This window comes from Myotis myotis, unplaced genomic scaffold (genome assembly GCF_014108235.1).
Source record: "Myotis myotis isolate mMyoMyo1 unplaced genomic scaffold, mMyoMyo1.p scaffold_m19_p_1, whole genome shotgun sequence".
Lineage (NCBI taxonomy): Eukaryota > Metazoa > Chordata > Mammalia > Chiroptera > Vespertilionidae > Myotis > Myotis myotis.
The window spans coordinates 111,074,794-111,100,616 of record NW_023416313.1 but is presented as its reverse complement, the minus strand read 5'-3'; the positions used below and the strand labels follow the sequence as shown (position 1 = coordinate 111,100,616).

Sequence of the window (25,823 nt, the reverse complement as noted above, 5' to 3'; positions counted from 1 at the left end):
TGAAATTCTGAGCAAAGGACTCAAATTTGTAAAAAATTTTATTCAGCCTGTATTTTCATTTATGGCAGTTGAAGCTTTGGTTTTAACTTTGTGTTCCATGAGTGCAGGTAATGTTCATGGAGATTCTAAATGTTTTGCTATTTTCCCCTGTTGTTTACTAATACTAAAATTCATTTCAGTCCTCAAATTTTTAGTTCTCATACTTATAATTTATTCTGTAAACTTTAGACTTACAAGTATTCATTAAAGGTGTTAATTTTGAATGTTCTTTCATGGACATATTATATCCAGATAGGTTTTTAATGTGAGCAAAAATTAAGCTTATCTTACTGTGTGAAAATTTATCCTAAAACTGTTGAACAGAGACTAAAGTATAAAAGTTCTGTTTATCAAAATTCTGTTTTCTTTTTCCTTGGCAAATGCATCAAGCTTAGTTATTTGTCACTTTTATTTTTTTTGTTTACAAAATGTTTTATTGATTTTTAGAGATAGAGGAAGGGAGAGGGAGAGAGAGACATCATTGTGAGAGAGGAACATCGATTGGCTGCCTCCTGCACACCCCATATTAGGGATTGAGTCTGAAACTTGGGTATGTGTCCTGACCAGGAATTGAACCAGCAACCCTTTGGTTCACAGGATAATGTCCAGCTGAGCCACATGGGCCAGAGCTGTTTGTCATTTAAATTGTCCTTATAACATTCATCGCTTCAGCATATACTCTGTGGCAGCGATTTTCAACTGGTGTGCCTCAAGAATTTTTAAAACATGTAATACCTGACTATTTAGTCAGGAGCACTGACCTCTTTTCCCTTAGATTAAAAAAAAAAAAGGCAACAGCCAACACAATAGCTGTCCGGTGTGAATAAATCAAAATTATATTTATTTTTTGGTCAGATCGGCAGTATATACAGTGGGGCCTTGACTTACAAGTTTAATTCGTTCCGTGACGGAGCTCGTAACTCAAATTACTCGTATGTCAAATCAATTGTGAACGAGTGAGACACATGATGCTGGGCTGATGTTGTGGCGTTCACTGTGACGTTCGCTGCGCCAACTAGCGGTGGGGTATCTGAAGCTGGCTCGTAACCCGAATTTTAGCTTGCAACTCAAAGCAAAAAATCGGCCAAGAGACAGCTCGTATCTCAAAAAAACTCGTTAGTCGGGACACTCGTAAGTCAAGGCCCCACTGTATATTTTTTGATGTGCCGCAGAATCTTAGTAATTACTTTATGTGTGCCATGGGATGGAAAAGGTTGAAAGTCGCTGCTCTATGGGAAAGTCCTTTTTTCAAACCTCAGAGAACAATCCTTTTTCTCTTTGAATGGCATTGCTTTTTGAATCATTAGACACAAATTAAGTCAGTCAGAGTCTTGGGACATGGAAGAACACAAAAATTAGATGTGGCAGTCTTGTTAAATCACTGTTTCTTTCTCCTCATAGTTTTTAATAGTGTGGAATTTTGATTTAAGTTATAGCTGACTTTTAAAATTTTATATTTGGAGCAGGAAGAGCAAGATCTGGATCAACAGGGAAACGAGGTATGCTTTTGTCGGGGTCCCTACCACAACACTTGGACTGCACTTCAGCTCCCAGAACGTTTGACACAACTAATTAAAACTGAAAAGGCTAAGACAAGGCTCTAGTCAGACACTCTGGGTTTGAATCCCAACTTTGCTGCATATAATTGCGACCTTGGAAACATCATTCCTTGTGCCTGTTCCGTTATCTGAAGAATGGGGATGATAACTGTCCCTAAGAGGAGAGAGCTGTTTTGAGAACTAAGGTAACATATGTAAAAGATTTAGAAGAGCTCATGGCACGTAGTACCAAGCATTTTGTCTCTAAATTTACTCATGTTAAAAAATATGGGCAATCTTATAGGCAGCCACCAAATGGGAAACTCTAAGCCCTAGGAGTTCTCCTAAGAAAAGGTAAGAGAGAAGCTATTCTAGCCCTGAAATTTTCCACTTCAGCACTATGAATATTTGGGGATGGGTAATTCTTTGTTGTGGGTAGCTGTCCCATCCTTGGTCTTTACCCACTAGATGTCAGTAGCGCTCTATCCCTACCCGCCCGCCCCCCCCCCCCCCAAACACACACTCCTCTCCCCCATTTGTGACCACTGAAAATGTCTCCAGACATTGCCCAGTGTGTTCTGGGGGCAAAACCCCCTGGTTGAGAACCACTGGTCTAGCCAGAGTATGAGTCCCATTTCCATGCAATGGATTTAAATCTATTTGTGGTCATTGTCATGTTTCATTTTAATCCATAGTAGTTTCCCACAACTCAAGTAACACCTAGCACGTTTTTTTCTCCCTTTCTCTTAAATGGATTATGAGTGCTGTTTTGAAAATCATTTTCTCATTATGCTAGGAAAAATGATAAGTAATCAAGAATATATATTTAAACACCATTGGTCTTAAGCTCTTCAGAGCTATAAAGCAGAGCTTATGACTATCAATCAGAAAAGGATAAAAATACATTGAGATACTATTTTGACAGGTTTTAGAGTTGCTTTTTTAGAAGTGATGTGAATTACTTTAATAATTGTTTGTTTTCCCTTTTTAGGAAAATCTGTTTGACTCTTTGACGGGACAGCCACATGCTGAAGATGTACTACTGTTTGCCATTCCAATGTGTGCCCCTTATACCACCATGACAAACTATAAGTAAGTCATCACCATTTAACTAAAGCAGCTGTCACAACAGTGATTTATGAGTTGTTTGTAATAGCTGTTTACTAACATATACAATTCCTCTTTAAAGATACAAAGTGAAACTTACTCCTGGAATTCAGAAAAAGGGAAAAGGTATTTAAAAACTTTTTTGAATTGTCATTTTAAACATTTCTTGACTGAACAGAACTAGATTCTTCTAATTTCTATTTACAGCTGCAAAAACAGCCTTGCATAGTTTCATGCATTCTAAAGAAGCAACAGCAAGAGAAAAAGACTTATTCCGCAGCGTAAAGGTAAGGTATTCCTCCTGAACTTTCTGAAGATGGCAGAACATTCTGAAAATGTCAGCAGTTACTTGCTGTTATTTTGTTCTTGATTTATTTAGTAGATGCAAGTTGCAGCTACTGTCTTGGTAGAAAATGCTTCCTAGAAGCAGTATCAAATAAGTAGAATCACTTCACATAAAAATTTTAGAAGTGCCTTCCTTTTGATAGCACAGGATACATAAACTGTCATAAAAAGAAATATGATTGACCATATAGAATGTGAAAATATTCAGCAATTCTCTTTTTTTAGGACACGGATTTATCAAGAAACATTCCTGGCAAAGTGAAAGTGTCTGCACCCAATCTTCTGAATATAAAGAGGAAATAGCTGAAATGAAATCCTAAAATATATTAAGAAGAGCCACTTTTATAGTCTTTTGGAAGTTCAAAGATGAAAAAACTATGTAACAAGATTTCGGCTTTTAAATATGAACTAAACATTGCCTTGCTATATCTGCCAAAAGGACTTATTCTTGTTTTATTCCACTTTTATAGAGAGGAGACATTGTCTATGATAGGATTTCCAAAATATCTGTGGACAGTTAAATGCTAATTGTATACATCTGTAGTTATTCTAAATTTTCTCGAAATTTGTGAGGTTAATAAGTATTCATGCTGTAAAGAAATTGAATAGTGAAATGGCTCAGTTACTTAGACTATTGACTTGGTAGTCTACTGTATATAATGTCTAATATATCTGTCTCTCACAGGCCAATCACAAGTTGTTGGGTTTTGTTTTTTTTCTGGTGGTGGTGGTTGGGGGCAGTTAAACATTTAGAATTGAGTCTTGAAAACCCTAAGTATTGAAGGAGTAAGTTTCCTTCTGCCTTATACCTGTCAAAATGTATATTAGACCAGATTTAAAATATAAATAATTCCCATGACTAAGCTTAAGGAATAACACTTTGAAGAAATTGGTGTTGAACATTTCCATGCATTTATACACCCTCACTTTTCACCTTCTTTCTTGTAATCTCATTCAGTTCTGTACCATTTTATTTTCCACCTCTAGTATCAGTGGCATGTTACTGAGTACCTTAACCTACAATGTCAGAAGTGCACTTTTAGGGTTAGAGTCAGGAAAGACTCCAGACCCAGTTTTCTTCTGTCTCCTAGCAGAATGGGGAATAAGGTCATACCTTATTTCCATTCTTTTATGAGCTACAAAACTGCTACTTTTTAAATGATCAAATAACAGCTACTTAGATTCAACATGACCAATTCCCCAAGACACTATACCAAAGCATTTAAGGTCAAAGTACTAAACAGCTGTTTGTCCTTCCAGAATTTATTTACCAGTTTTCAGTCCTATTGAGAGTATTTTTCCATTTGAAATTGATGTTTAAAAAAACTTTATAACTGTGTAGCCTCATATTGTAAGTACAACAAAATAGACTATTCTTGCCATTTAAAAACATCTAAATTAATTTTTGAAAATAATAACTTCAACTTGGGGGGTAGTATAAGTGTATAGATGACGTGTTGTGGAATTGTGCACCTGAAACCTGTATAATGTTAACCAGTGTCAACCCAATATACTCTCAATAAGAGGGGAAAAATAACTTCACCATTTTAGGTGGTAAGAATAAGTGTTTCTACCGATAGGTATCTTGAAGTTATCAAAAAGGAAATATAACAACCATGCCTTGGGGTAAAGCCCAAGTATTAATTTTCCTTTGTTTTAACAGAAGACAATGTTACTGGTGTTAAATACATTTATTGTAAACTTTGGACACAAAAATAGGTTCTCTAGGCCATTCACATGCACATTAAAACCAAAAAGCTGCAAAGCTACACAATGCATGTAACTATACAAATGATGCCACTCTTTGATGTTCACAGAATTGCTGTCCATGCAAGGTGATCAGAGGCATGATCTATGAAACCTAAGACCCAGAAGTGTTGTTACTACCAAACCTCTGATGAACACTGTGAAGTAAGTGTTTTGGAAGGCAGTTCCACGAGTTGGCTAACATTTCTTTAAAGCAAATGACTGCTTCTAAGCTTAGCCTGAAAGAATAAGGGAAGAGAAAAATAATTTCACTTTGCTGTTTAGAAGTACCCTCACTTGCTAAGCTATTAAAAAGAAAGAAACCATTTTCTTTAAAAATTTTCATAGGAACTGGTTAGTTGGATCCATAAAAACTTGTTAGTACCCTTTTAAATTATCCATAAACCTAGTTTTTCAAGAGCACTATTTTAAATATTCTAAAGTTCCAAATAAAAAGCTACTTACCTTACAAGAGATTTTGGTTGAACTGAAAATATGAGTACTTCATTACTGTGTGCCTGAAAAATATATAAGAACACATTAAAAAGCAAATACTTCACAAATAAGTTTCAGCAATATTATGAAGTCTCCTTTAACATAAGATAGTATACTTACCGCTCTGTGATGGACAAGAAGGTTATTGGCACAACCACCAAAAACAATTACTTCTCCTTCATCACTGGCACAAGCTGTATGCCATAATCTACATTCAAAACAAAAACTTGAGTTTGCAGTCACCCAAAACACCAAATTGATCATTTATACTAGAGAGACTGATGACATAAAGACTAGAGATCTTTAGTTCAGACCAAAACATCATGGAGTGAGAAGCAATTACCTGAAAGAAAAGTAGCCAAAGCTAGAAAAATCAATGTTTTATTTGGATGTCAGCATTTCCTCTTTGGTCCAAACCTCCTATGCAGTGAGGGGTTTGAACTGAAACTGTTCTCTAGATCTTCGTTAGCAATACAGATCTGTGTGGTATATGGCCTCTTCTGCTTTTCATAGGCAGGGCCAGTTGGCCTTACACAAAACATCTGAGGGATGCTGAATCTGCCTGAGGAAACAAAGCCTCTGAAGGCCTGATGATTCTATGGAAAGAATATTTGTGCCAAACGGAGTCTTAGTGGCCTGACTATACGGAGGTTAGAGGCTTAGGAAAAATGCAGGATGACATATCTTAATGTGCTTTGAACACCTAGTTTAACTATCATTTCCTTTCCAGTCTTTGTAACAGTTCTTTTTGAGGATAACAACAAAAATAACTGGGTGTTTAATGGGCTCTTCTTTTTCGATGGCTTGACTTCTTACTCTTTGTTATGCAGTGCCATTGAAAATCTAGCGGAAAGTTCTTGATTTTTTCCTATATACATTAATTAAGGTTTTGAAATTCTCTACTTTCCAGTTCCTTTTCTTTTTCTTTTTTTAATAGTAGCCTAGATGCAGTTCAGTTATCTTATGTAAAGAACTTGATTATAAATGTTAACTATATCAGTAATTTTATGATAAAGGAAAAAGTGAAAATCAAACTCCAGTCCTATCTTTCAGAGATGATGGAAAAGAAAGCATCTGATACTAGGATGGGTTTGTTGTTGTTGTTTTTTTTCTTTCAAAAGGCCTGATGTTAAACCTTAGTGAATGCTAGGGTATTTATTATTCTGTCTTGTACACCTTTATGGACCTCATTAATTTAGTGTAAGAATCACCTTTTTAAAAAAATATAGTTTTATTGATTTCAGAGAGGAAAGGAGCGGAAGAAAGAAAGAAATATCATTGATGAGAGAGAATCGTCGATTGGCTGCCTCCTGCATGCCCCACACTGGGGACTGAGCCTGCAAGAGAATTACCTTTTTAAATAGATCATACCTTGGTTTGTCAGTGTAGGGATGATTAAACTGTAGCCATTCATTTTTACTGATACAGTAAGTCCAGGCATCACCTGATTGAAACAAAAAAACAACAACTATGAAGTATGTTATTCTACCAATGTGATATTAATATTTAAAGGACACAGCTTTAGCAAGAAAGGTTATTAATCAGATTGTGATAGATAAGAGAAAGTATATTTCCTTTTATCCTCTGCAATAAACCAAGTAAGCCCTTGCATATTAGAATCCTTCAGCAGGGCCTTTAAGTATTCCAGGGCATTTCTTTACAGAAAACAATTAACAGGGTTATATTATAGGGTCAAAATTAATAGTAAACCTTCCAACTGACCCTGTAGCCTTAATACATCCAAATAGACTAATTTTTTCCAACTAAGTATATATGATGAATGACAGTTTATCACTTTTTTTTAAAGAAAAGTTGAGAGAGGTGGTTTTAAATTGATTTCAGAGAGAGGAAGGGAGAGGGAGAGAGAGAGAGAAACATCAATGATGAGAATCATTGATTGGCTGCCTCCTGCATGCCCCCTACTGGGCCTCAAGCAACCCGGGCATGTGCCCTTGACCAGAATTGAACCTGGGACCCTTCAGTCCACAGGCTCTGTCCACTGAGCCAAACTGGCTAGGCCAGGGCTCATATTTTTAAAGACTTACTTAGTGGCTGTTTGTCAGTGGTAAATCCTCCAAAGAGAAAGAGATGATCTGAAGAAACTGGTGTCAGCGAGTGCCAAGATCGGCCAGCTGGGCACAGGCCTTGTGGAATTCTGAAAATAATAGCTAAGTTATAATACTGACTTCTAAAAGTAAAGAAATATTGAAGTTATATGGAATTAAAGAAAAAAGAGACTTTAAATTTAAAAACGCTTTTTGGTATTAACTGCATACTTTAGAATGAACTATTTTCTTTGACGGTCAACTTTAGACCTTTTCTTTTCAACAAACATTGAGCACATACTATATGCCAGGCACATAGTTAATGGGAACTGGAAATAAAGAAAATTTAAGCAAGTACATTTTATACTAATAATAGAGAAAAGGGAAAAAAGCCATTGAAATTTTTTGTAAAACTTTTCTAAATAATTATCTAACATAATACCTACAATTCATTCCACTCCCATGTATCCAGATTAAGATAGTGAAGATCATTCATCCTAGCATCCTAAAAAAGGATAATTAAATAGTTAACCATTCTGAATAATTCAAAGCAAGTCATTGAAACTGTTTATATACTCACCCGATATCTGCCTCCAAACACAAAGCCCTTGTTTCCAACTGTTGCACAGGCATGGGCAGCACGAGGTGAAGGTGCTTTACCCTATTAAAGTTAATAAGCAATTTATTAAGTAAGGGAATGTTTTATAAATACCAGAGTCTTCAGTATATGAAGATACTCATATGATAATGGTGCTGTGTTAAGTGCTTTGATGTATTAATTCATTTAATCCTCATATGTTCTACAGTTACAACGGTTTGGGCTGAGGATACTTGAATGACAAACCACTTTCCACATAAGAATATGCAGACACTTGAGCTTTCAAGCTGAAGTGTAGACTTCTAGTCAATAGCAGTACTAAAGCAAACTAATAAAACTGGGACTTTTAATTTTACATTTTTGAGGTGTATTACTAAATAAACAGAATGCTTGTTTTATTTTGATCTGAAAGCTAGCACATTATATAACATCTGTAATCAGAGGAGAAAGAAACTGATATTTGAGTAACTTAAGTTCCAATATAGTGCTAGGTCATTTATTTAATTACAAACAGTAGCACTCAATATCTATTAGATAATAGATGCTGGGCTGGTCTACACATTCATTAAACTTTTCTGAGTTCTAGAGTGCTTGGAGAATTATAAAAGCTATGGCCCTTCTCCAGAAAACAAGAAGAATGAACTATCAATCTTAATACCACCTCCCAGCTTCCTTTCTCTAATAGTCATGCTTTAATAATCCATTAGTCTTTAGTAACTCACAGTAGTTATAGGCTGACTCCAGATAAATGTTTCAGTGTCTAAAATATGTACATGATCATTCCATCCTCTTGGGTGACTTGAATTCTACAGAAAATAGTAAGAATCTGAGTTATTTTGCAATTATTTTACAAAGAGTGTTTGCAAAATTATATAGCCTTGATCTGATTTATTAATTATTAACAAAATGAACAAAACTACTACCAAACAAACTGTATTATTTCAACATACTAAGCAGGCCATATGCAAATATGAAACTTCACTTACCCAAAAAGATGTTTCATCAAATTCAAAAGTTCCCAATACTTTATCTTCAGGTAAATATCCATACCCTCCAAAAAATATTAACCTATTATATTAAAACAAAAACATAAGCCACTAAAAATTCAGATACGCAAGTTAGTATATAAGAGATTTTTCTTTGTTATATGAGTTGCAAAGGCACAGTTGAGTATATGAAAATATTCATAATAATGCCTATATGTCTCAGTGCTATGTTAAGTGCTTTGATGTATTAATTCACTTAATCCTCATACATTCTATAATTTCAAAGGTTATTGGCTAAAGATACTTGAAGGCAAACCACTTTCCACATAAAACCCCAAACCTTAGTGCTGCTGCTAACTCACCTGTTTTTATATACCCAGACACCAAGTTTATCCTTTGATGACGGAGGAATTCCTTGGCAATCAATTCTTTCCCACTGTAATACTCTGTCTGTAGACCTTAAATCCAGCATGTAGAACTGTCAAAAACAATGGTTTCTGTTAGATCTGGTTTTGTGTAAGAAATTCAACCTTGGTATTTAACTTTGCTGTGATTTATAATAATAAGAATATCATCTAATTCAATACTACCTATGTGTCTACAAACTGTTCTTGAGTCTAGATAAGGAACTTGTGCCAGAATATAAGTTACCCAAGTCACTAAGCATCCTGTTTATTAGTTCAGCTAATTTTTTTTTTTTCCACAGCCACACTTTTTTGGTGAGGGAATAGAAGTATATTGGTTTACATTCTGGGCTTAGATAGGCACTTAGAGTTTCCTGATCTAATTTATGGGTATCAGGATGGTATAACCAAAAAAAAAAAAAATCAGACTCAGCAATTGCACTCCAAATTCAACTTAACAAACATGTCCTATGTGCCTACTTAACTCTAGGAGCTAAGGACAAATCTTAAAAGATTAAACATTGGTCTATCTTTAAGGGTTCACATCCAGGTGCTTGAATATATATATATATTTTTAATTATTATTATTTTTTTTTACTTAAGACACCCAAGCCACTTGATATATTATGACTACAATTTCTCTGAAAGCCACAGCTCTCTTTCTCAAGCTTCCTCATGTTGTGCAAAATTATTTTTCTCCTTCTTAGCCCTGAAAAATACATGGTTCAAATACAGCCTATAGCTATGCTTCAGAACCCTTTCTTTAAACAAAATCTTTAAGTAAAAGCCTAAAATATAAAAACTAAAATGGTGCTACACTTGTTAAAATGGTAGCGGAAGGGGTGGTCTGGAGCCACCTAACACCATTATGCTCCTCTCACAGGTGCCCTGGAATTCCTAGGAGCAGTTTGAAACCATCTCAGCCATATGCTCCATCTACATTGGACCATTTGACATTTCCATGAACAACATATTTGTTTACACTTCTGCATCTTGACACCTATATCTTGCCTCCCCCTTTGAACTGTATTATTCAAGAATCACCTTCCTACCAAACACAATGTCAAGGAGTCTTTTTCAGATTCAAAAATATTTACTGAACTATTACCATAGCCAGGCTCTGTGTATCTCTGTACCATATGCTACTGAAATCATTTACTTGTTATATGTGTCCCTTTTAGAATGAGCTCCAGGAGGCACAGACTCATTCATCTGAGTCTCCAATGTCTAACCAAGTGCTCAGCATACAAGGTGCCCAAGAAGTTGCCAAATAAATGAATTTTTAGTCTACCTAGATCATATGCACCTTTCTGACTGACTTCATCTGTCTCTCCTGGCCTGAGAGAACAACTGATCATCTTTTTCCTATTTGGGTAAAGCATGAACAAAGTCTGAATGACAATATCTCATGGTGCCAGATCATAGAAATGTTAGTAGATACAATTTTGTCAGTGTTAATTTATCCTTATGGCTTTCTGAGTGGTGGCCTGTTAATTTTTACCCTGCCCCCCATGATTACCTCATTTTCATCTAATTTACTGTTATTCATCTAACACTCCAGGTTGCTAAAAGAACAAGTAGCTGCAAAGAACACAAAGAACACAAAGAAAAACAACATAGGAAGTTACTGCACACAGGTTACCAACCAAGTTGATTTTATAAAAGGCCTAGGTAAATACAAACCGGTAGACAAAATACTGAAATGCACATTCATACCATAATCAAGTAACATATTTTTTAACTGGGACAGGAATAGCTATGGGTAACCATAGAAGTCTCAAGTTGTCTAAAGAAAGAATAAAACTGCCTTGAACCGTAACCCTTAGAACACTAACCTTATTCGTATTGCCTCGTGAGTGGTGTCCTCCGAACAAGTACAGCATCCTGTCTACACACACGGCACAGCTTCCTGACATGGAAGGAGGAACATCACCTTCAGTGTTCATTTTTTTCCTGAGAGGAAAGCAATATAAATAAGCCTCCCACAAGGGAAATGCAAAAATATTTTTATTTTTCTTCTATTTCCACAATAAAGGGGGGAAAAATAAAATGAACGGGTTGACTAGATCATGTCCAGGGTCTCATCTAGCTCTAAAACTAATTCAAAGAATGAGCTCTTTCCTCTTCATCCCACAGGCTTTGCCAGCCCTGCACAGAGGCCGAATGAGAGCTTCTAAAAGCTACAGTGTCACATGACTCCAGGAGCGCACCATTTTATGGTTTTTAAACTAAATTGTTTGCTTTCTATTTACATGGCCAGAAAGTGGTTGTTTTGGTTTTTGTTCTTGACTGGGCCAGGAAAACGACGTCCCAGTCCTGACAGATTAATTCAGTAGGTGTTTTTATTTGGTCACCGTTAGCCATTCAAATGAATCTGATTCAGATCGTATGTAATACTACAGACACTTATGTAGTACTTACTATAGGTCAGGCACTGCTCTCAGTGCTTTGCATATTTTGACACATTCTGAATCTAAAAATAAAGCTGAATCAAAACTAATTAAGAAATAGAAGATTCAGAATATTAATAGGTCACTCAAGGTCTTCTCACAATATCACTTTATAATAAGGTTTTAAGTTTTAATAGGCTTATTTTTTTAAATTATGGGGCTGATTTATTATTTTTATTTATTCATTCATTTTTCATTCCTCACGCAAGAATATTTTTCCATTGCTTTTTTAGAGAACGGGAAAGACAGATAGAAATACATCCATTGGTTGCCTCCTATATGAGCCCACCAGGGCCCAGCCCGGGGAAGAGCCTGCAGCTGAGGTACATGCCCTTGACTGGAATAGAACCTGGGACCCTTGAGTCCCCAGGCAGAGGCTCTATCCCTGAGCCAAACCAGCTAGGGCTATGGGGCTGATTTTTAAAAATATGTAGAATTCCATATTACAGGGATACTATTACACATTTCCAATTATCTAGAAAAAGATTGGCAAACAGCTCAGAAAACACCGATTAACTATGTACAGAAGAATCTTAACATGCTTAGTTTAACTGTTAAATCAAGTGGGAGTACTATTCCAGTTCTGAGATCTATAATATGTAATATATATAAAGCACAAAGTTCTCACAGTGCAAACCACGGGGGAAGCCTACTTCATAAATCCTCAAACACGACTAACCCAGCCTTTTGAGAATCGCGTTAATCCTGCCACGGACATACTCTTGAGTCCCACTGCTGAGACTAGCAAAAGACCCTTTCACCATATCCCCACGGAAGGCAAATTTACGTTAGTTCTGTTTTTTAAACAAAACATACTATTTTATGGAAATTTTAATGTTAAAACTCATTAAAATACCACCTTTATTTCTAGTATATACAATCTATAATTTTTTTGCATTCAAGATGCCACATAACAAAAGACATAACGTCTTGAAAAAATACATATGTGGAACTTTTATTATATTTCCATTCCAGGATCTGAAGCCTCTACCTCTATTTTAATAATACTATGATACTTTATAGAGTCCTGAAGAGAAATTTCTCCAAGGATCATAAAAATATCTAGTAATTACTGATATTTCTGAAGAGACGCTAAAGAGTAAGCTTAGCAGTTAGGCCAAACTAGCACAATACTGTTTTCAGAACATATAGCTTAGCATCTTTAACTAAAATGTTTTTATTGATTAGAATGGGCTCTACAGAGTTTCTTTTTGTTTGCAACAGTATTTGAATGTATTAGTCCCTCTTATAAATCCAATTACCATCTTCCAGTCTCCATGTTGTAGATCCATAGTTCTTCTCTAGGCAGATAAAAGTCATATAATCCTCTGACTTGGTTACTCTAAGAACCAAAAAGAGAAAATTGAAAATATAAAAATAATTGGTATTCTAGAGGCACTATTGTATGTTTTTTCATATCTAATTTGAGATACTGAGAATTATGAAAAATTAAATATGTCCAACAAATCCATCAAATGCACAGTCCTCCCCACCCCATGCCACATACTCAAAGTAATGCTTATTATAGACAGCTCTTATTTCCAATTTTTGAGAGAACAGTTATAACGGTGTAGGTGCTGTGGTGCAGGAAGGTAAGAGATCAGGAAATCTCCAAGGCCACTTGATCCTGAACAGACCGTGCACCAAATGTCATTGCATGGCTTCAGGAGAGAGTATCCCTGTGCCGTGGTCAGCAGACTAAAGGAAGGTCTACCTTTAACTCTTCACCCACACTGGCACGTGATGTATATAGTTTTCTAGCCATTGTTTCCTTTGACCCATGCATTCTCTACCAAAATGCAGAGAGGGCAGCACTGCAAATATGCAAATATTAAGTCCTTATGCAATATTTTAAGTTCCTTGTTCTCCATTTCCTTCAGGTAATAATTTTTAACAGACTGTGCGTACCATATGCTCTTAGAACTAGCTGAGAGCTACCCATGGATTGCTTTATTTAACCCTCACAACCACCCTTAAACGTAGTTGGTATTTCAAGAAAACAGGTTTTTTAGAGAGGTGATTTGCCGAAGGTACTTGGCAAGTAATGGTAGAACCAGGATTTCAGCCTTCTTTCCCTGAAGTTGCAACTTCAACTGCTATCTGACCTCTCCAGCCTTTGAGCCTCACTGGCCACTTTCTGAACAATGTCAACATACAGTCAACAATTGCAGTTCACTGAGAATGGGTGTCAGAGTCCAATAAGCTTGAGTATTATACAGGAACAGAGCACCCGGCCGCCATGTGAACTTTTTGCTTTTCACTCCACCCCTTGCAAAGGGAAAGGCTAGAAGACAGGAGGCTGACCCTGAGGAGATGAGCCTGGCCTGGAGAGGGCAACTGACTACTGTGTGAGAAGCAAGGGTTTATTGCCTTCAAACAACCTGCAAGAGCTTCCTGAGCCTACTCTCAGGTTCTGGCCAGTATATGGATAGCCTGTTTCTAACACCCACCTGGTTCACCAATACGCCTCAACCTTGCCTCAGCCCTCAGCAGCCAAGACCTCAAAAACAGCACCAGAAATATTCTACCCTGACTACCCCACCCCTCCCCATGCCCAAAGAAAGCCCCATTCCCTCAATGCTGAATTTTACAGACAGAATTTTGAATAAAGTAGTTTAGACTGAAATATGACCGACAGGTTTACTTTTCTCCTTGGGAGTTACTTACATTTCAGTAAGGGTCCCACATACCTACCCCCCTTCCTCTTAACACGTACCCTCTAAGCACCTACTCATCGAGGCTGAGGAAAACACAAATTAGACTGGCAAAAAGAAAATGCTTTTGTTGTTAAACTACATGAAATAATCAGGGCTGCCACCGCACTCTATCCCATCTACCCTCTGAGTCATCTCACAAGCTGTCAACTGTGATCAGATCAACTACCAAGAACTGAAATTTACTGCCAGAGTCACAAAACAAGTCATCAGAGGAACAGGTGTAGTGGCCTAGATTTCAAACCGATGGGGGAGGGAGGAGATAATGTTTTCCCCAGTATGTTTTCATTGATTTTTAGAGGAAGGAAGGGAGAGAGAAATATCCTTGTGAGAGAGACATGGGTTGGTTGTCTCCCATACACACCCCATCCAGGTACCGAACCTGAAGCCTGGGCATGTGCCATGACCTGGAATGGAACCAGCGACCTTTCAGTGCAGGAGAGGATGCCCAACCGAGCCACACGCGCCAGGACTAAGGCGAAAAGGGGCTAAAAAGAATGGCTTTGGTAGGAATGCATCATAGCCAACTGGACAGATGACACAATTCTAGAAGGTGGAGTGTTATTGGGAAGTTCTTAAGAGCGAGAGAGAACTAGTGGGCAAGGGTTAACGTGGGGAGGAGTCCCCTGGCAGAGGGAGAGAAGAAATGCAACTGGCAACTAAGTACATTGTTTACATTAGGGTCAAGGAGCTGCTGATACTGTTGGTTACTGGTGGAGCGTTTCCATTAATTTTCGTAACAGATGTTTCTTCCGACAAATTCCAGCCCTGCCTCAGCGGGAACCAGCCCTACAATGTTCCCACCGCAGAGCGACGGCCACCCGCACAGGTGGCAGGACCGGGCGGGCGGGCAGTGCGGGGCGACGGCTCCTGCGGCCTCGCGCTCCGGGGGCGGGGGGCGGGGGGGTCGCCTACACCCCAGCCGCCCCGGGAGTGGCCAACGGGGCCGGTGGGCCCAAGACCTCGGTGCCGCACGCCGCCACCTCTTACACACACCCCGGCTTTTAAATAAAAACACGGTTAGTTACCAGGCGCCGCCCACCCTGCCCTCGCCCCACACAACGCTCCGCCGCGAGCAGCGGGGAGGGTGCGGGCGGGAGGGCGGCGTGACAACAGCCCGGGAGCCTTGGGACGGGCCCGGGGTTCGAGAGAAGGTTCCCACACGCAGGGGGACAAGGGGGAAACCAGGGGTCAGTCGGGGCGCGGTGCCGGCCGCGCTGGTCCGCCCGCCGGGCCCCAGCCCCGGTCACCCCGAGCGCCGCCGCGGCCGGGCCCACTGACCTTGTAGCCGCCCCAGACGAACATGTGGCGCCCGTCGCCCACCGCTACGTGGCCGCTGCGCTCGGCGGGGCAGGCGAGCTCCGCGGCCTCGCAGCTCTCGTAGGCCGGGCCCGGCAAGTCGTCCCGCGGATCGTCGTTGCCATCAGCCATCTTGAGGCTGCACTTCTGTCCGCTAACAGTCCCCACCGCGGCGAGCGGGGAACAGACAAAGGAAACGGGAGAAAGAAACGAGCCGCGGCGAAAGGGACGGCGTTGAGGCCGCCCCTCGCCGCCCGCGCTCCGTCCGGCCGGCCCCTCGGAGGACGGCCCCTCGGAGGGGGTCGCGGGCGGGCGGGGCGGCGGGAGGGGCGCGCCCAGGGCCGGTGCCGCCTCCGGCCGTGCGCCCGCCCCCGCCCCGCCTCCGCCGCGCCTCCGAACCCGGGTTGACGCCGCGGCCGGAACCGCCCGATCCGCGGAGGCCGCCGCCGGGCTCGGGCAGCGCTGCCCACGCTCAGCGCCCCCAGCGCCCGGTCCGCCTGCCGCCGAGCTCGCGCCTCCGCCCCGGCCCCGGCCCCGGCCCCGAGCTGTGCCAGGGCTTCCGCGCGCGCCGAGCCGCCTCCCACGGCGGGCGCTGCAAGGCTGCGCTGCACTCAGCCAGGGTTCCCCAAAGACTTTCTTCCCCAGAAATTCCCTCAACGGGTGCGCAGCCTGCACGGGGCAGTGAAATTGCCCCGCTGGCATCTCCTGGTCTCAGCCTCTCCAAGGGACCCATGCCCGGCTGCCATGTGGACACGAGGAGACGCGCCTCGCCCTTTCTGTGCCACACGCCACCCACGCTCTTCTGGTTCAACAGAGACCTTTTTAAAAATATACATATTTTTATTGATTTCAGAGAGGGAGAGAGAGAAACATCAATGATGAGAATCATTGATTGGTTGCCTTCTGCACGCCCCACACTGGGCATGGAGCCCGGAACCGGGCATGCGCCCTGACCAGAATGGAACCCGGGACCCTCAAGTCCACAGGCCCAAGCTCTATCCACAAGCCAAACTGGCTAGGGCTTCAGCAGAGATCTTGATTTAGTTTGGAAAATCACTCGAAAGCGTTTCAAAACCCACCACTGCTCAGTCATTCAGGCGAATCATGATCACACACACTGACACGGTTTTCTCTTACATTTCAATTAGGTCAAGAGCAAGTTCAGAATTATCATCTAAACTTGATTCCTCTCCTGTAAAACAGGACGGGACTAGAATACACCTAAATCCCTTATCTAATGGCGCCTCTGTATTTGGATGAGTTTGGTGAGGGGAGCGTGCTGGATTATCATCTCTTCCCATCTAAACGCTGCAATCACTTTTTAGAAGGAATACTTTGTACAACCAAGGGCTTAACTTTTCATAGCCTGAAACTCCTTCCCTCCCCACTGCCTGTCTGTTACAACTTAGCAGAATCTGTGATAACAGTGCTTAGAGGTAAATATATAGGGTGTCCCCCAAAAATGTACTGGTATACACACTTTGAATAAGTACTAATTGCAGGAGGCCACCCATTGTCTTCACTAGCAGAGAAGTGCAAACAAGGATCCTGGAATGCTGGTGAACCTTGAACCCATGGCAAGGGCCTGAGTTATGCACCGATTGTCTAGTCCTGACAATGGGGGCTCAAGCTATTTCCTGATTAAATAGTCTCAGAGTAAATCTTTCGAATATTTACTGACCTTTAAGATAGCCTGTCTGTTACTGCAATTACCTGCCTAAGGGTTTTATGTTTAACCAAAGTTGAATAAAAGGCTGGCGAGGCCTGGGCACTGGTGGAAGTCCTTCCCCTTGAGTTGGACTTGCCCGCCTGGCCCCCCAATATTTCCAAATTATCTCTTGTCTCTTCTCTTTCATTTGTGTGCGTCTCCTCTTCCAGATCCTGAACCCTGAACCACATGGGACATGGGGAAACAAATTAATTCCAATGTTTCTTTCTTTGAAAATTCCAATAGAATGACATAAATACCATGGAAAAAACAGGCACCAAAAAAGGTGCACAGGGGGCATTATTTGTTTCTTAAAATTGCTTTTTTTCCTTCAAAAATATTCTGAAATCAAAATTTTAAGTTGTCACTATATACTACCCTGAAAAGTATGCTTAGTGCGTTGATTTCCTTTCTCACACACATACATATAAATAACGTATTGATGAGAACCGCTTTGTGTCTGTGCTGACAGCATGAAGTTCTAAAGAATATTTTAGGCTTCTATCAAAAGGTTAATTTTTAAAAATGTTTGTGCAAAAAATACTATTTTGAAAAAATGTACACTAGTTTTGGTGTGCTATTTGCTGTATCATACTCAAAGTGATAATACTAAAAAAGAACACTTCTTGACAACTGGAAGAATATCCTGCGAGACATCATAAAGATGGCCAGAAATTCTTCTTCCTTGAGAACCGGACTGGAGACCTATTTTATGAACCATCTGAACAAAACCTTCAAGAATCATCTTTCTTTCTTCTTCTTCTTCTTTTTTTTTTTTGTTAGAACAACTCAGCAAAATAAAATTCCCGTTTATTGTTGGACAACATTGTTTCACACACTCATCAAACAGGCCAAAAATAAATAAATAAACAGCAAATTCATAGACAAAAAAAAAGGGGGGGAAAAAGAAACCTTTTTATCTTTGGCCTTTTTTAACCATCTTATACAAACCAACTATTTATAGTACAGATAAGCACATACACAAAGTTACTGGAATGTTCAGAATAAGATTGTTTTTGCTTTTTTTTACAAGGTTTATTTCTCCTTTGAGATTATAATGAACATGGTCACACCATAAGTAAAGTCAGAAGTAGGACAGAGAACACTCCAAAGGCTGGTGTGGTCATCCCAAAATCATTAAAAATGGCTGACCCCTAACAATATGTACAAAAAATATAAAATGTAAATAAAAATACAGACAAATTTTTCTTTTTAAAGTACTTTTAAGAAAAAAGGCAGGGCCTTGGACGTTTTGGTTCTTTTCTCCTCCCCTGTTGCAAATTCACGTTGTGGTTTTGGTTGGATGGTGGACAGTGGGTGTCATCTGCAGGTGCTGCTGCCCCAGGTGGGTGGGGGGACAGGCGGGTGAGAGTCTCTTCTCGAAGTTGACCACGTTTAGATTCTGAGAGGGGAAGTGGAAGGTGAATAGGTCACAGAGGCCTTTAACTTTTCCCTTTTTTGTTGTTAGTCATCCTCATCGGTCTTCTGCTTCTTGGTGTCAACATCGTCATCCTCATCATCTTCAGCTGCCCGTTTGCCTGTAGCTGCCTCAGCCTCCTCACCTTCATCTCCATCCTCTTCTCACCATCACCTTCTTCTTTCTCCTCCTCCGCCCCCCTCCTCCTTCCTCTTCATCTACCTCATTGTCAGCCTCCTGCTCCCCATTTTCCTCATCCTCAGCCTTCCCATTCGCAGGTGCATCGCTTCCATTCTCTGCCTCCTCCACAACTTCCTTCTTCTCCTTTAAGTCCTTGATGGTGATCTCCGAGCTGGTGTCCACGGGCGTGTCTGACATGGTGGGCATTTTTTTTTTTAAAAAAAGCGAGAGTTGGAGGACTCTGGCGAAGAAGCTGCAGTGAAGGAGGCGCACAGCGGAGGTGGTTGCAGTGAGCAAACCATTTCTATGTTACAGAATTTACCAGGCGACCAGAAAATACAAAGGAGTACCCAGAGATACAGGAGAAACCCATTTATTTTCAGATGTTTCGCATGTACTAGTATAGTGACTCGGGGAGACTGTTTCTCTCCAAATCCTGAGCAAACCAATATGGAGGAAGCTGTCCCTTTATACCCTCTGGTTTCTCTGTCCCCCAAATATGGATGGGACTTCCGGACCTTTCACAGGCTTTGCAAAAAGCCCCGTGTGTTGGAATGGGGGCAGCGAGACCACACCTTAAAGGCCTGGCCTGGTGCCAGTGCTGATAACCCCCTCAGGGGGTTGTGTATTGTTCATGGTTTATGGCCTCTGTAAAATGGGAGCACTTAGGTAAACAGGTCTTGTAAGAGCAGATTGTGGAGAAAGGGGCAGTGGCTTCATTACAGGCTATCAAGAATGGGCATTAGGTTACTGGTGCAGATTCAGACTGCTGGCCTCCCAAAAATGTCTTCTTTTCCCGTCGTTTGGTGGAGCGGACAGGGAGCCACAGGAACATGCAAAGATGGCTTTTCAGAGCAGCCAGTGGGCTAGAATCATCTTTCAAACGGAAAGTCCACAGGGAGAGTTCAGAGCTAATGTTATGAAGCTGAAGCTGAAGCCTTGGGCTCCTATATACTGTGGAGGTCAACAACACAAAAGTTGACAGTAAACCATCAGCTGTTGAAAAGTGAGGAATGAATACTGCTTGGCTATCACACTTCAAAACTGGCTTTGCAAGCTCCCAGACCCTCTCTATCTCCGAATAGCAGGAGGGCCCTGTTTTAAGCCAAGTTATAGAGACAAGTTAAAGATCAGAATTCCCTGTCACTCTCACTATGGGACTATCTCAAGACTTATAATTTTTGAAGTACTACAGTATATTAGATCAAATAAGTATAGCACTAGTTATGTGTGCCATAGATAATATATAGATTTTCATTCTCTTGAAGCCTACATGTTGGTGTGCATTTGAGGGGCTAATCCAGCTTTTAATGCTCTAAGTAAACCATTTAAAACCGGAAGTGCTTTTCTAAGAGGCTAGAGAAGGCATTCGTATACTAGTAACCCAGAAGCTATATTAAAAAGTATTCATCCCGCTCAGTGTCATCTACCACTATCCAATAGGTTTTGATATTTTCCCTTTAAATGTGAAAGGCTGACACTGAAACTCACTGTAATAAAATACTTGTAAGCTGTACATTGCCTGTGCGATTCATTTTCTAAATTTTATTTAGTCTAAAAATAGTAAGAAAAAATGAAAACTTACACTGAAATATTGTTTGTACAATCAACTCTAATGACTGGTTCACATGAACAAAACTGGAAAAATAGTAAATCTACATAGTTCATATAATAAATAAAATGTAAACACACACTATCTCAATACATAAATAGAAGTTTTACACATCAAAATACAATATATATAAAATATATCTCTAAAATTTAATGAGGTACTATAAATGACTATAATTTTCATTATAAATTACATATATATTTCAATAGAGAAATATATTTGCTCTAACATTTTGAATTTCAGAAATAACTTGTATGGTGGTATTGTGGAGAGTAATTTTATAACCAAGCCTTTGAGTAATACATCGTTATTAGTAATTCACTGGAAGGGTGTGCTGTAATAATATGAACAATTTCTTAATTACGGCAAAAGTACTCTTAAGGAATATAAGTTATAGTGTTTTATTTCTGTATAAGCAGTTAATACTGAAAATGAATGGGAAGATAACATATTTTCAATATCCTTAAGCACCAACTTTGTAGAATGGTGTGGACCAAATTGAGGGGTTTCAATAAAGGCAACTTACTAGATTACCATTCCATTTCATTATTTATAAAAATCACTTTAGATGCACTCTTCCAAGGCAAACTATATTTTAATGTGCCTCAAAACTTAATAATTATACTGCTTCTCAATATTTCAGAGCCTGGATGACAAATAAACCTCCACTTTAGGCACTTTAAAATATGGTCTTTGTACATATAAAATTGGACAAACTAATAACTTAGGGGTAACAGGAAGCAATTGAATGCATTTATTCCCCTACTCAAATAAAGGTTTGAAGAAAACTTATGACAAGAAAAAGGAAAAGTACAATGATGCTTAAGAATTCTTTACTAGATAAGTGCTAAAAGGGTGGGGGTTCCACATTTAACACCATACCAATAAGAAGATTTAGGTAATTTTATAGTGACTTGAGAGAATCTATTCTATCTAAAAGTTGATATATAGTGTTTTTATGTATCATTATATTGAGGGATTTCTAAAGTCCTTGGGTAATTTCTTATTCTCCTCAAATTTGTATAATCTTTCCAGCAATGAGTACACAGTGAGTTAAAATTGCCTACAATTGTAATTACTTTCAGAAAGCTTATTTTTTTTCTGTAGCTTATAAGGAAATTATTTTAGAAATATAAATTAATCTGCCATTAACATCTCATTCCCATATATCCCATTCCATGTAATTACTTTAACATAACATTTTTGCTTCAATTTTATCTTCTAAATAAAGCCTCCAATTTGGGGAGTAAATATACAGTCTGATTAAAATGTTAAACATATTAAACATATAAAGTACATAACAACTTAATTGTTACTGAGCCACTGATACTTATTTTCTGTTTCTTCTTTTTGAGCTCTTTGTTCTTCTCGGTGGTTAGCTGCAGCCCAAAATGTGATTTTTTTGAGTACTTGTTGAAGAAGTTTAGGAGGTAATAAAGATATCTGACTTTCTAAAATTATAGCATTTTTACCAATGCAGTCAAGGCATGACCTGCAAACAAAACATAATGGAATTATTCATTTTTAAAGTTATAATATAAAAAATATATAGGTAAGCTTCTTAAAAATAAAAGTCATTTAAAATCTATATATAAAAGCATAATATGCAAATTGACCAGACGGCAGAATGACCACTCGCTATGATGCACAATGACCGGCAGGGGGCAGGTGCTCAATGCAGGAGCTGCCCCCAGCCCACAGGCCCTGATAGCCTGATTGCAGGGGGGCAGGGGTGGGGTCTGCCGGCCAACCTCTTGGTCCCTCCCCCCGGCTAACAGGCTCCAATTGCCCAATGGGGAATGGGGAACTGGGGGTGGGTTGCGGCGCACGCAGGTGGCCTCAGGCCAAGGTGGGTGTGAGTGAGCAGGGCCCCGATCACCCTGCCAGTCACCCCATACACAGAGGGCGACCGGCTCAGTGGCGGGGGAGTGGGGCCAGCTGCCGGCAGCTGGGGAAGATCGGCCCTGACTGCAGGCTAGGCCTAGGAACTCTACCCCTGCATGAATTTCGTGCACCGGGCCTCTAGTTTTTTGCATAATAATGTATTTCCTTTGTATTGTTTGGAACATGATAGGACATATATTCTTTGTAGAGCACCACAATAATTGAACATTTTTACAGCGTAGACACTGTTCTGACCAAATCCAATGGGAACAGAAATTACAACTTACCATGCATGATGTTCTTTAAGTAAAAAAAGGTTCAGACTTAATTTCAAAGCAGGTCAGTCTCTAGCAGACCCTTGTCACTTATCCTTACAGCCCGATACCCATTTACTCTTCTCTGAGAACTTTTTCTTCCATCTCCTAGATCAGTGATGGTGAACCTATGACACGCGTGTCAGAGGTGACACGCGAACTCATTTTTTTGGTTGATTTTTCTTTGTTAAATGGCATTTAAATATATAAAATAAATATCAAAAATATAAGTCTTTGTTTTACTATGGTTGCAAATATCAAAAAATGTCTATATGTGACACGGCACCAGAGTTAAGTTAGGGTTTTTCAAAATGCTGACACGCCGAGCTCAAAAGGTTCGCCATCACTGGCCTAGATGAAGCATCTGGCATCCATTTTTACATGGTGTGACCGGGTCCTCCTCAGACTCCCTCTATCAGTGTTGACTTAAGTTGACCCAGAGAGAGCAGGTGTGAAGAGAGGAATGGAGCCAAGAGACTACCAGAGAGAGGTTCTGCCCATCTGGGGGCCGAGTGTTCATGTTTCCCCTTTCATTCCACTAGAGGGCAGTATCCTTTCAAATACAATTCCATTTTACTCTATAAAGTACACTGAAGGGGGTTTTGTACTTTAAAACCAAAAGAAACCTGATTAAGATAAGAACCATCAAAAATGCATCTATTTCAACTGGTAAACTTTAATTTTAAAAGGTAAATATTTTATGAAAGTTTTAAAAATAGACTCAATGGATTCTGCTGTGGTTAATCTGTTGTCATTTTTATAAGGATTTACACTGTACAGATTTATATCTTCTTCCAAACTCTCATGAAGCCTTTTCTCTAGACTTTGTGAAAATGCTCAATAAAAAGAGTGAAATGAGAAATAACATTTATTACAGAGGAAGCATGTCCTACTCCTGTTTGTTTTCCCAGTTAGTGCCAGATGCCTTCAGACTTGGAATTTAAAATAAAATGAGTACACTTGCTTACTGTGGACAACTAGCTGTGGTGAACATGCTTCACACAATAAATTTACTAAAGTCCTGATAGAGTCAAGTTTTGATAGGCTCAGCATTCAGTACCCACTCACAGAAGCTCTGTACTAGGTGCAAAGGTGATACCAAGAAGCCTGACTGATGGACACCCTTAGTCCCGGCCTCAAATGCAGGCCCATCCAGTGTGTCCTTTGCTCTCTTATTTCTATACTGATTCATCTTCCCCATCATTGCTTCTCTTTGTGGAGGAAAGACTGATCCAAGAGAGGAATGACCGCTGCCTGACCAGTGAGCTGGACCTGGGCCAGAGGGGGGGGGACCTGTTTCCCCACAACCCTCCCCCCTCTTGGGCACTATCTGATCCTGACTGATGTTTGTTATGACATGAACCAGTGCCCTTCCCCTGCTTCGCACTACTGGTTCCTGGAATAGGCCATTGTCTTGAGCTGGACAAGCATGTAAAGCAATTTACCGTAATCGGTAGCATTCACATAGGAGTACAGGGACTATTGCCCCTTCATCCCATATAATTCTTTTTTAAAAAATGTTTTTTATTGATATTTTAATTTTTAAAATATATTTTTATTGCTTTCAGAGAAACGTCAATGATGAGAGAGAATCATTAATCAACTGCCTCCTGCACATGCCCCACTGGGTAATGAGCCCACAACCTGGGCATGTGCCCTGACCGAGAATCGAACCATGACCTCCTGGTTCATAGGCTGACACTCAGCCACTGAGCCCCCTCGGCCTGGCTCCCATATAATTCTTTGATGCCTGTCAAGTGGTGTGCGGATCCATTTCAAGTTACAGCCACTGAAGATGCACATCCCTCGTATGTTTCCCTCAATTAACTCCATTAATTATCAGACTAGAGTGGCCAACCTCTTTCTTCAGTCTTTCTCGGGCCTCTGCTTACGGAGACTTTCAGTTCTGGGACCTCCCCAGGGTCTGCGTGTACTCACAATATTCCCGTCCAAACCACCTCTTCATGCTTTTTGGAGCACCACTGTGTCTGCAAACACCCTGCTTCCTCTGACTTTCTGTTCTAGCTTTAATTGAAATAGAAGAAACTTGCTTTATGTGCAGCCCTCTTGAGAAAAGAGTACATTTCCCTCACCTCCGCTCTCACAGTCCAGGAGCCAATGCTAGTATTCTCTCCTCACTGCTGCTTCCAGCCTGCGATCATTTCACCTTCAGGTGTCACCACCTATCAACCCCCTGCGCAACCCCACCCCCAGGCCCAACCCCGATGGATAGTGAGGACTTTGGCTCTGGCTCACCACGATCTTGTCCCTTGACTGATTTTAGCATCTGTGGAGAAACCCTTTTTTATTCTTTATGACCTTATGAGGGCAATTCAACCTCTGAAATCTTAAACTTTCATATCCTCCTCTTGGACCATAATCCCTGCATCCTTTTAATTCTTACACTCATCTTTTGACTCTTCTTGGTTCACCAAATAATAAGAACCCCTCCAGTTTTAATTATCTTTCCTATTCAGCCTAGTCCATATGCAGGTCATTCTCTTGCCAACAATTTTAATCCTGCTCTCCACTGTCCCTCCATTAACCATCCTGGCTAAATTCCAGGGAACTCTCTCCTTTCTGCACCTGCAACCTGGCTGCTCAGTGCTGCTGGAGAACCAGGCTCCTGCCACTGCATCGCGGTTCCCCTCGACTCAGCGGTGCCCTCCTGAGTCTCAGCACTGTTACAGATCCTAAGTCAATCTTCTCAGTCACCTCAGCAGCTATTTCAAATTTCACCACTATTCCTAAGTTCAAGTCCTCACCTCTCTTCTTTCTTATCAGATGACCTCACTAGCAGCTAACGCTTCCTCAGAGCCCTGCCCCTAACCAACAAATGTGTCTGTCTTTATATCTGTACTTCCTTCTTTGCCCACTGTGTCAAAATTATTCTTGCTCCAGTCAAGGGGCAATTCAATGACCTATTTGCTAAAATTCACCTC

The 25,823-nt window shown here is 40.2% G+C and overlaps 3 protein-coding genes, 1 long non-coding RNA gene and 1 pseudogene across 18 annotated transcripts in view; 2 read left to right on the top strand and 3 right to left on the bottom strand.

Moving 5' to 3' along the window:
* NEMF (nuclear export mediator factor) overlaps nt 1–3,725 on the top strand; it is a 64,073-nt gene extending 60,348 nt beyond the window's left edge. For 9 of the 12 annotated variants that reach the window (XM_036347228.1, XM_036347250.1, XM_036347239.1 and 6 more), the window contains 5 exons: nt 1,503–1,538; nt 2,569–2,669; nt 2,767–2,810; nt 2,892–2,971; nt 3,255–3,725. In XM_036347228.1, the coding sequence (XP_036203121.1) occupies nt 1,503–1,538; nt 2,569–2,669; nt 2,767–2,810; nt 2,892–2,971; nt 3,255–3,332 (339 nt within the window). In that variant the 3' untranslated portion in view covers nt 3,333–3,725. Of the gene's footprint in view, nt 1–1,502; nt 1,784–2,568; nt 2,670–2,766; nt 2,811–2,891; nt 2,972–3,254 lie in introns of those variants that run through there. The other 3 variants (XM_036347221.1, XR_004973812.1, XR_004973811.1) reach the window with 3 other exon arrangements.
* Nucleotides 3,726–4,705: 980 nt separating this feature from the next.
* Nucleotides 4,706–16,107, bottom strand: KLHDC2 (kelch domain containing 2). Of its 2 annotated transcripts, XM_036347312.1 has the most exons (13): nt 15,749–16,107; nt 13,016–13,095; nt 11,139–11,256; nt 9,262–9,377; nt 8,900–8,981; nt 8,636–8,719; nt 7,896–7,976; nt 7,762–7,820; nt 7,316–7,425; nt 6,642–6,714; nt 5,391–5,478; nt 5,241–5,293; nt 4,706–5,014 (listed from the first exon to the last, which is right to left on the bottom strand). In XM_036347312.1, exons 1-13 carry the CDS (start codon nt 15,896–15,898, stop codon nt 4,891–4,893), a joined length of 1,218 nt encoding a protein of 405 aa, XP_036203205.1. In that variant the 5' UTR covers nt 15,899–16,107; the 3' UTR covers nt 4,706–4,890. The 2 variants fall into 2 exon arrangements, with proteins under 2 accessions (XP_036203205.1, XP_036203213.1); XM_036347320.1 differs by lacking the exon at nt 13,016–13,095 and having other exon boundaries at nt 15,749–15,884.
* Nucleotides 9,376–14,381, top strand: LOC118675128. Its single transcript, XR_004973816.1, has 2 exons — nt 9,376–10,974; nt 14,031–14,381. It is a non-coding gene; the product is annotated as an uncharacterized LOC118675128 (long non-coding RNA).
* A 2,161-nt stretch (nt 16,108–18,268) lies between the features above and the next one.
* LOC118675061 lies at nt 18,269–19,304 on the bottom strand (annotated as a pseudogene).
* Nucleotides 18,269–25,823, bottom strand: part of KLHDC1 (kelch domain containing 1) — a 68,460-nt gene continuing 60,905 nt past the window's right edge. For 2 of the 3 annotated variants that reach the window (XM_036347168.1, XM_036347180.1), the window contains one exon: nt 18,269–22,175. In XM_036347168.1, the coding sequence (XP_036203061.1) occupies nt 21,989–22,175 (187 nt within the window). In that variant the 3' untranslated portion in view covers nt 18,269–21,988. The remainder of the gene's footprint in view (nt 22,176–25,823) is intronic. The other variant, XR_004973798.1, reaches the window with a different exon arrangement.

What these genes read in the sequence shown, in the direction of transcription:
- KLHDC2 (XM_036347312.1), bottom strand. Translation starts at nt 15,898, where the DNA reads ATGGCTGATGGCAACGACGATCCGCGGGACGACTTGCCGGGCCCGGCC. An exon ending in GTCTGGGTATATAAAAACAG is followed by an intron (nt 8,982 to 9,261) that starts GTGAGTTAGCAG and finishes TTAATATAATAG; the next exon opens with GTTAATATTTTTTGGAGGGT. An exon ending in TTCTTGTCCATCACAGAGCG is followed by an intron (nt 5,294 to 5,390) that starts GTAAGTATACTA and finishes TATATTTTTCAG; the next exon opens with GCACACAGTAATGAAGTACT.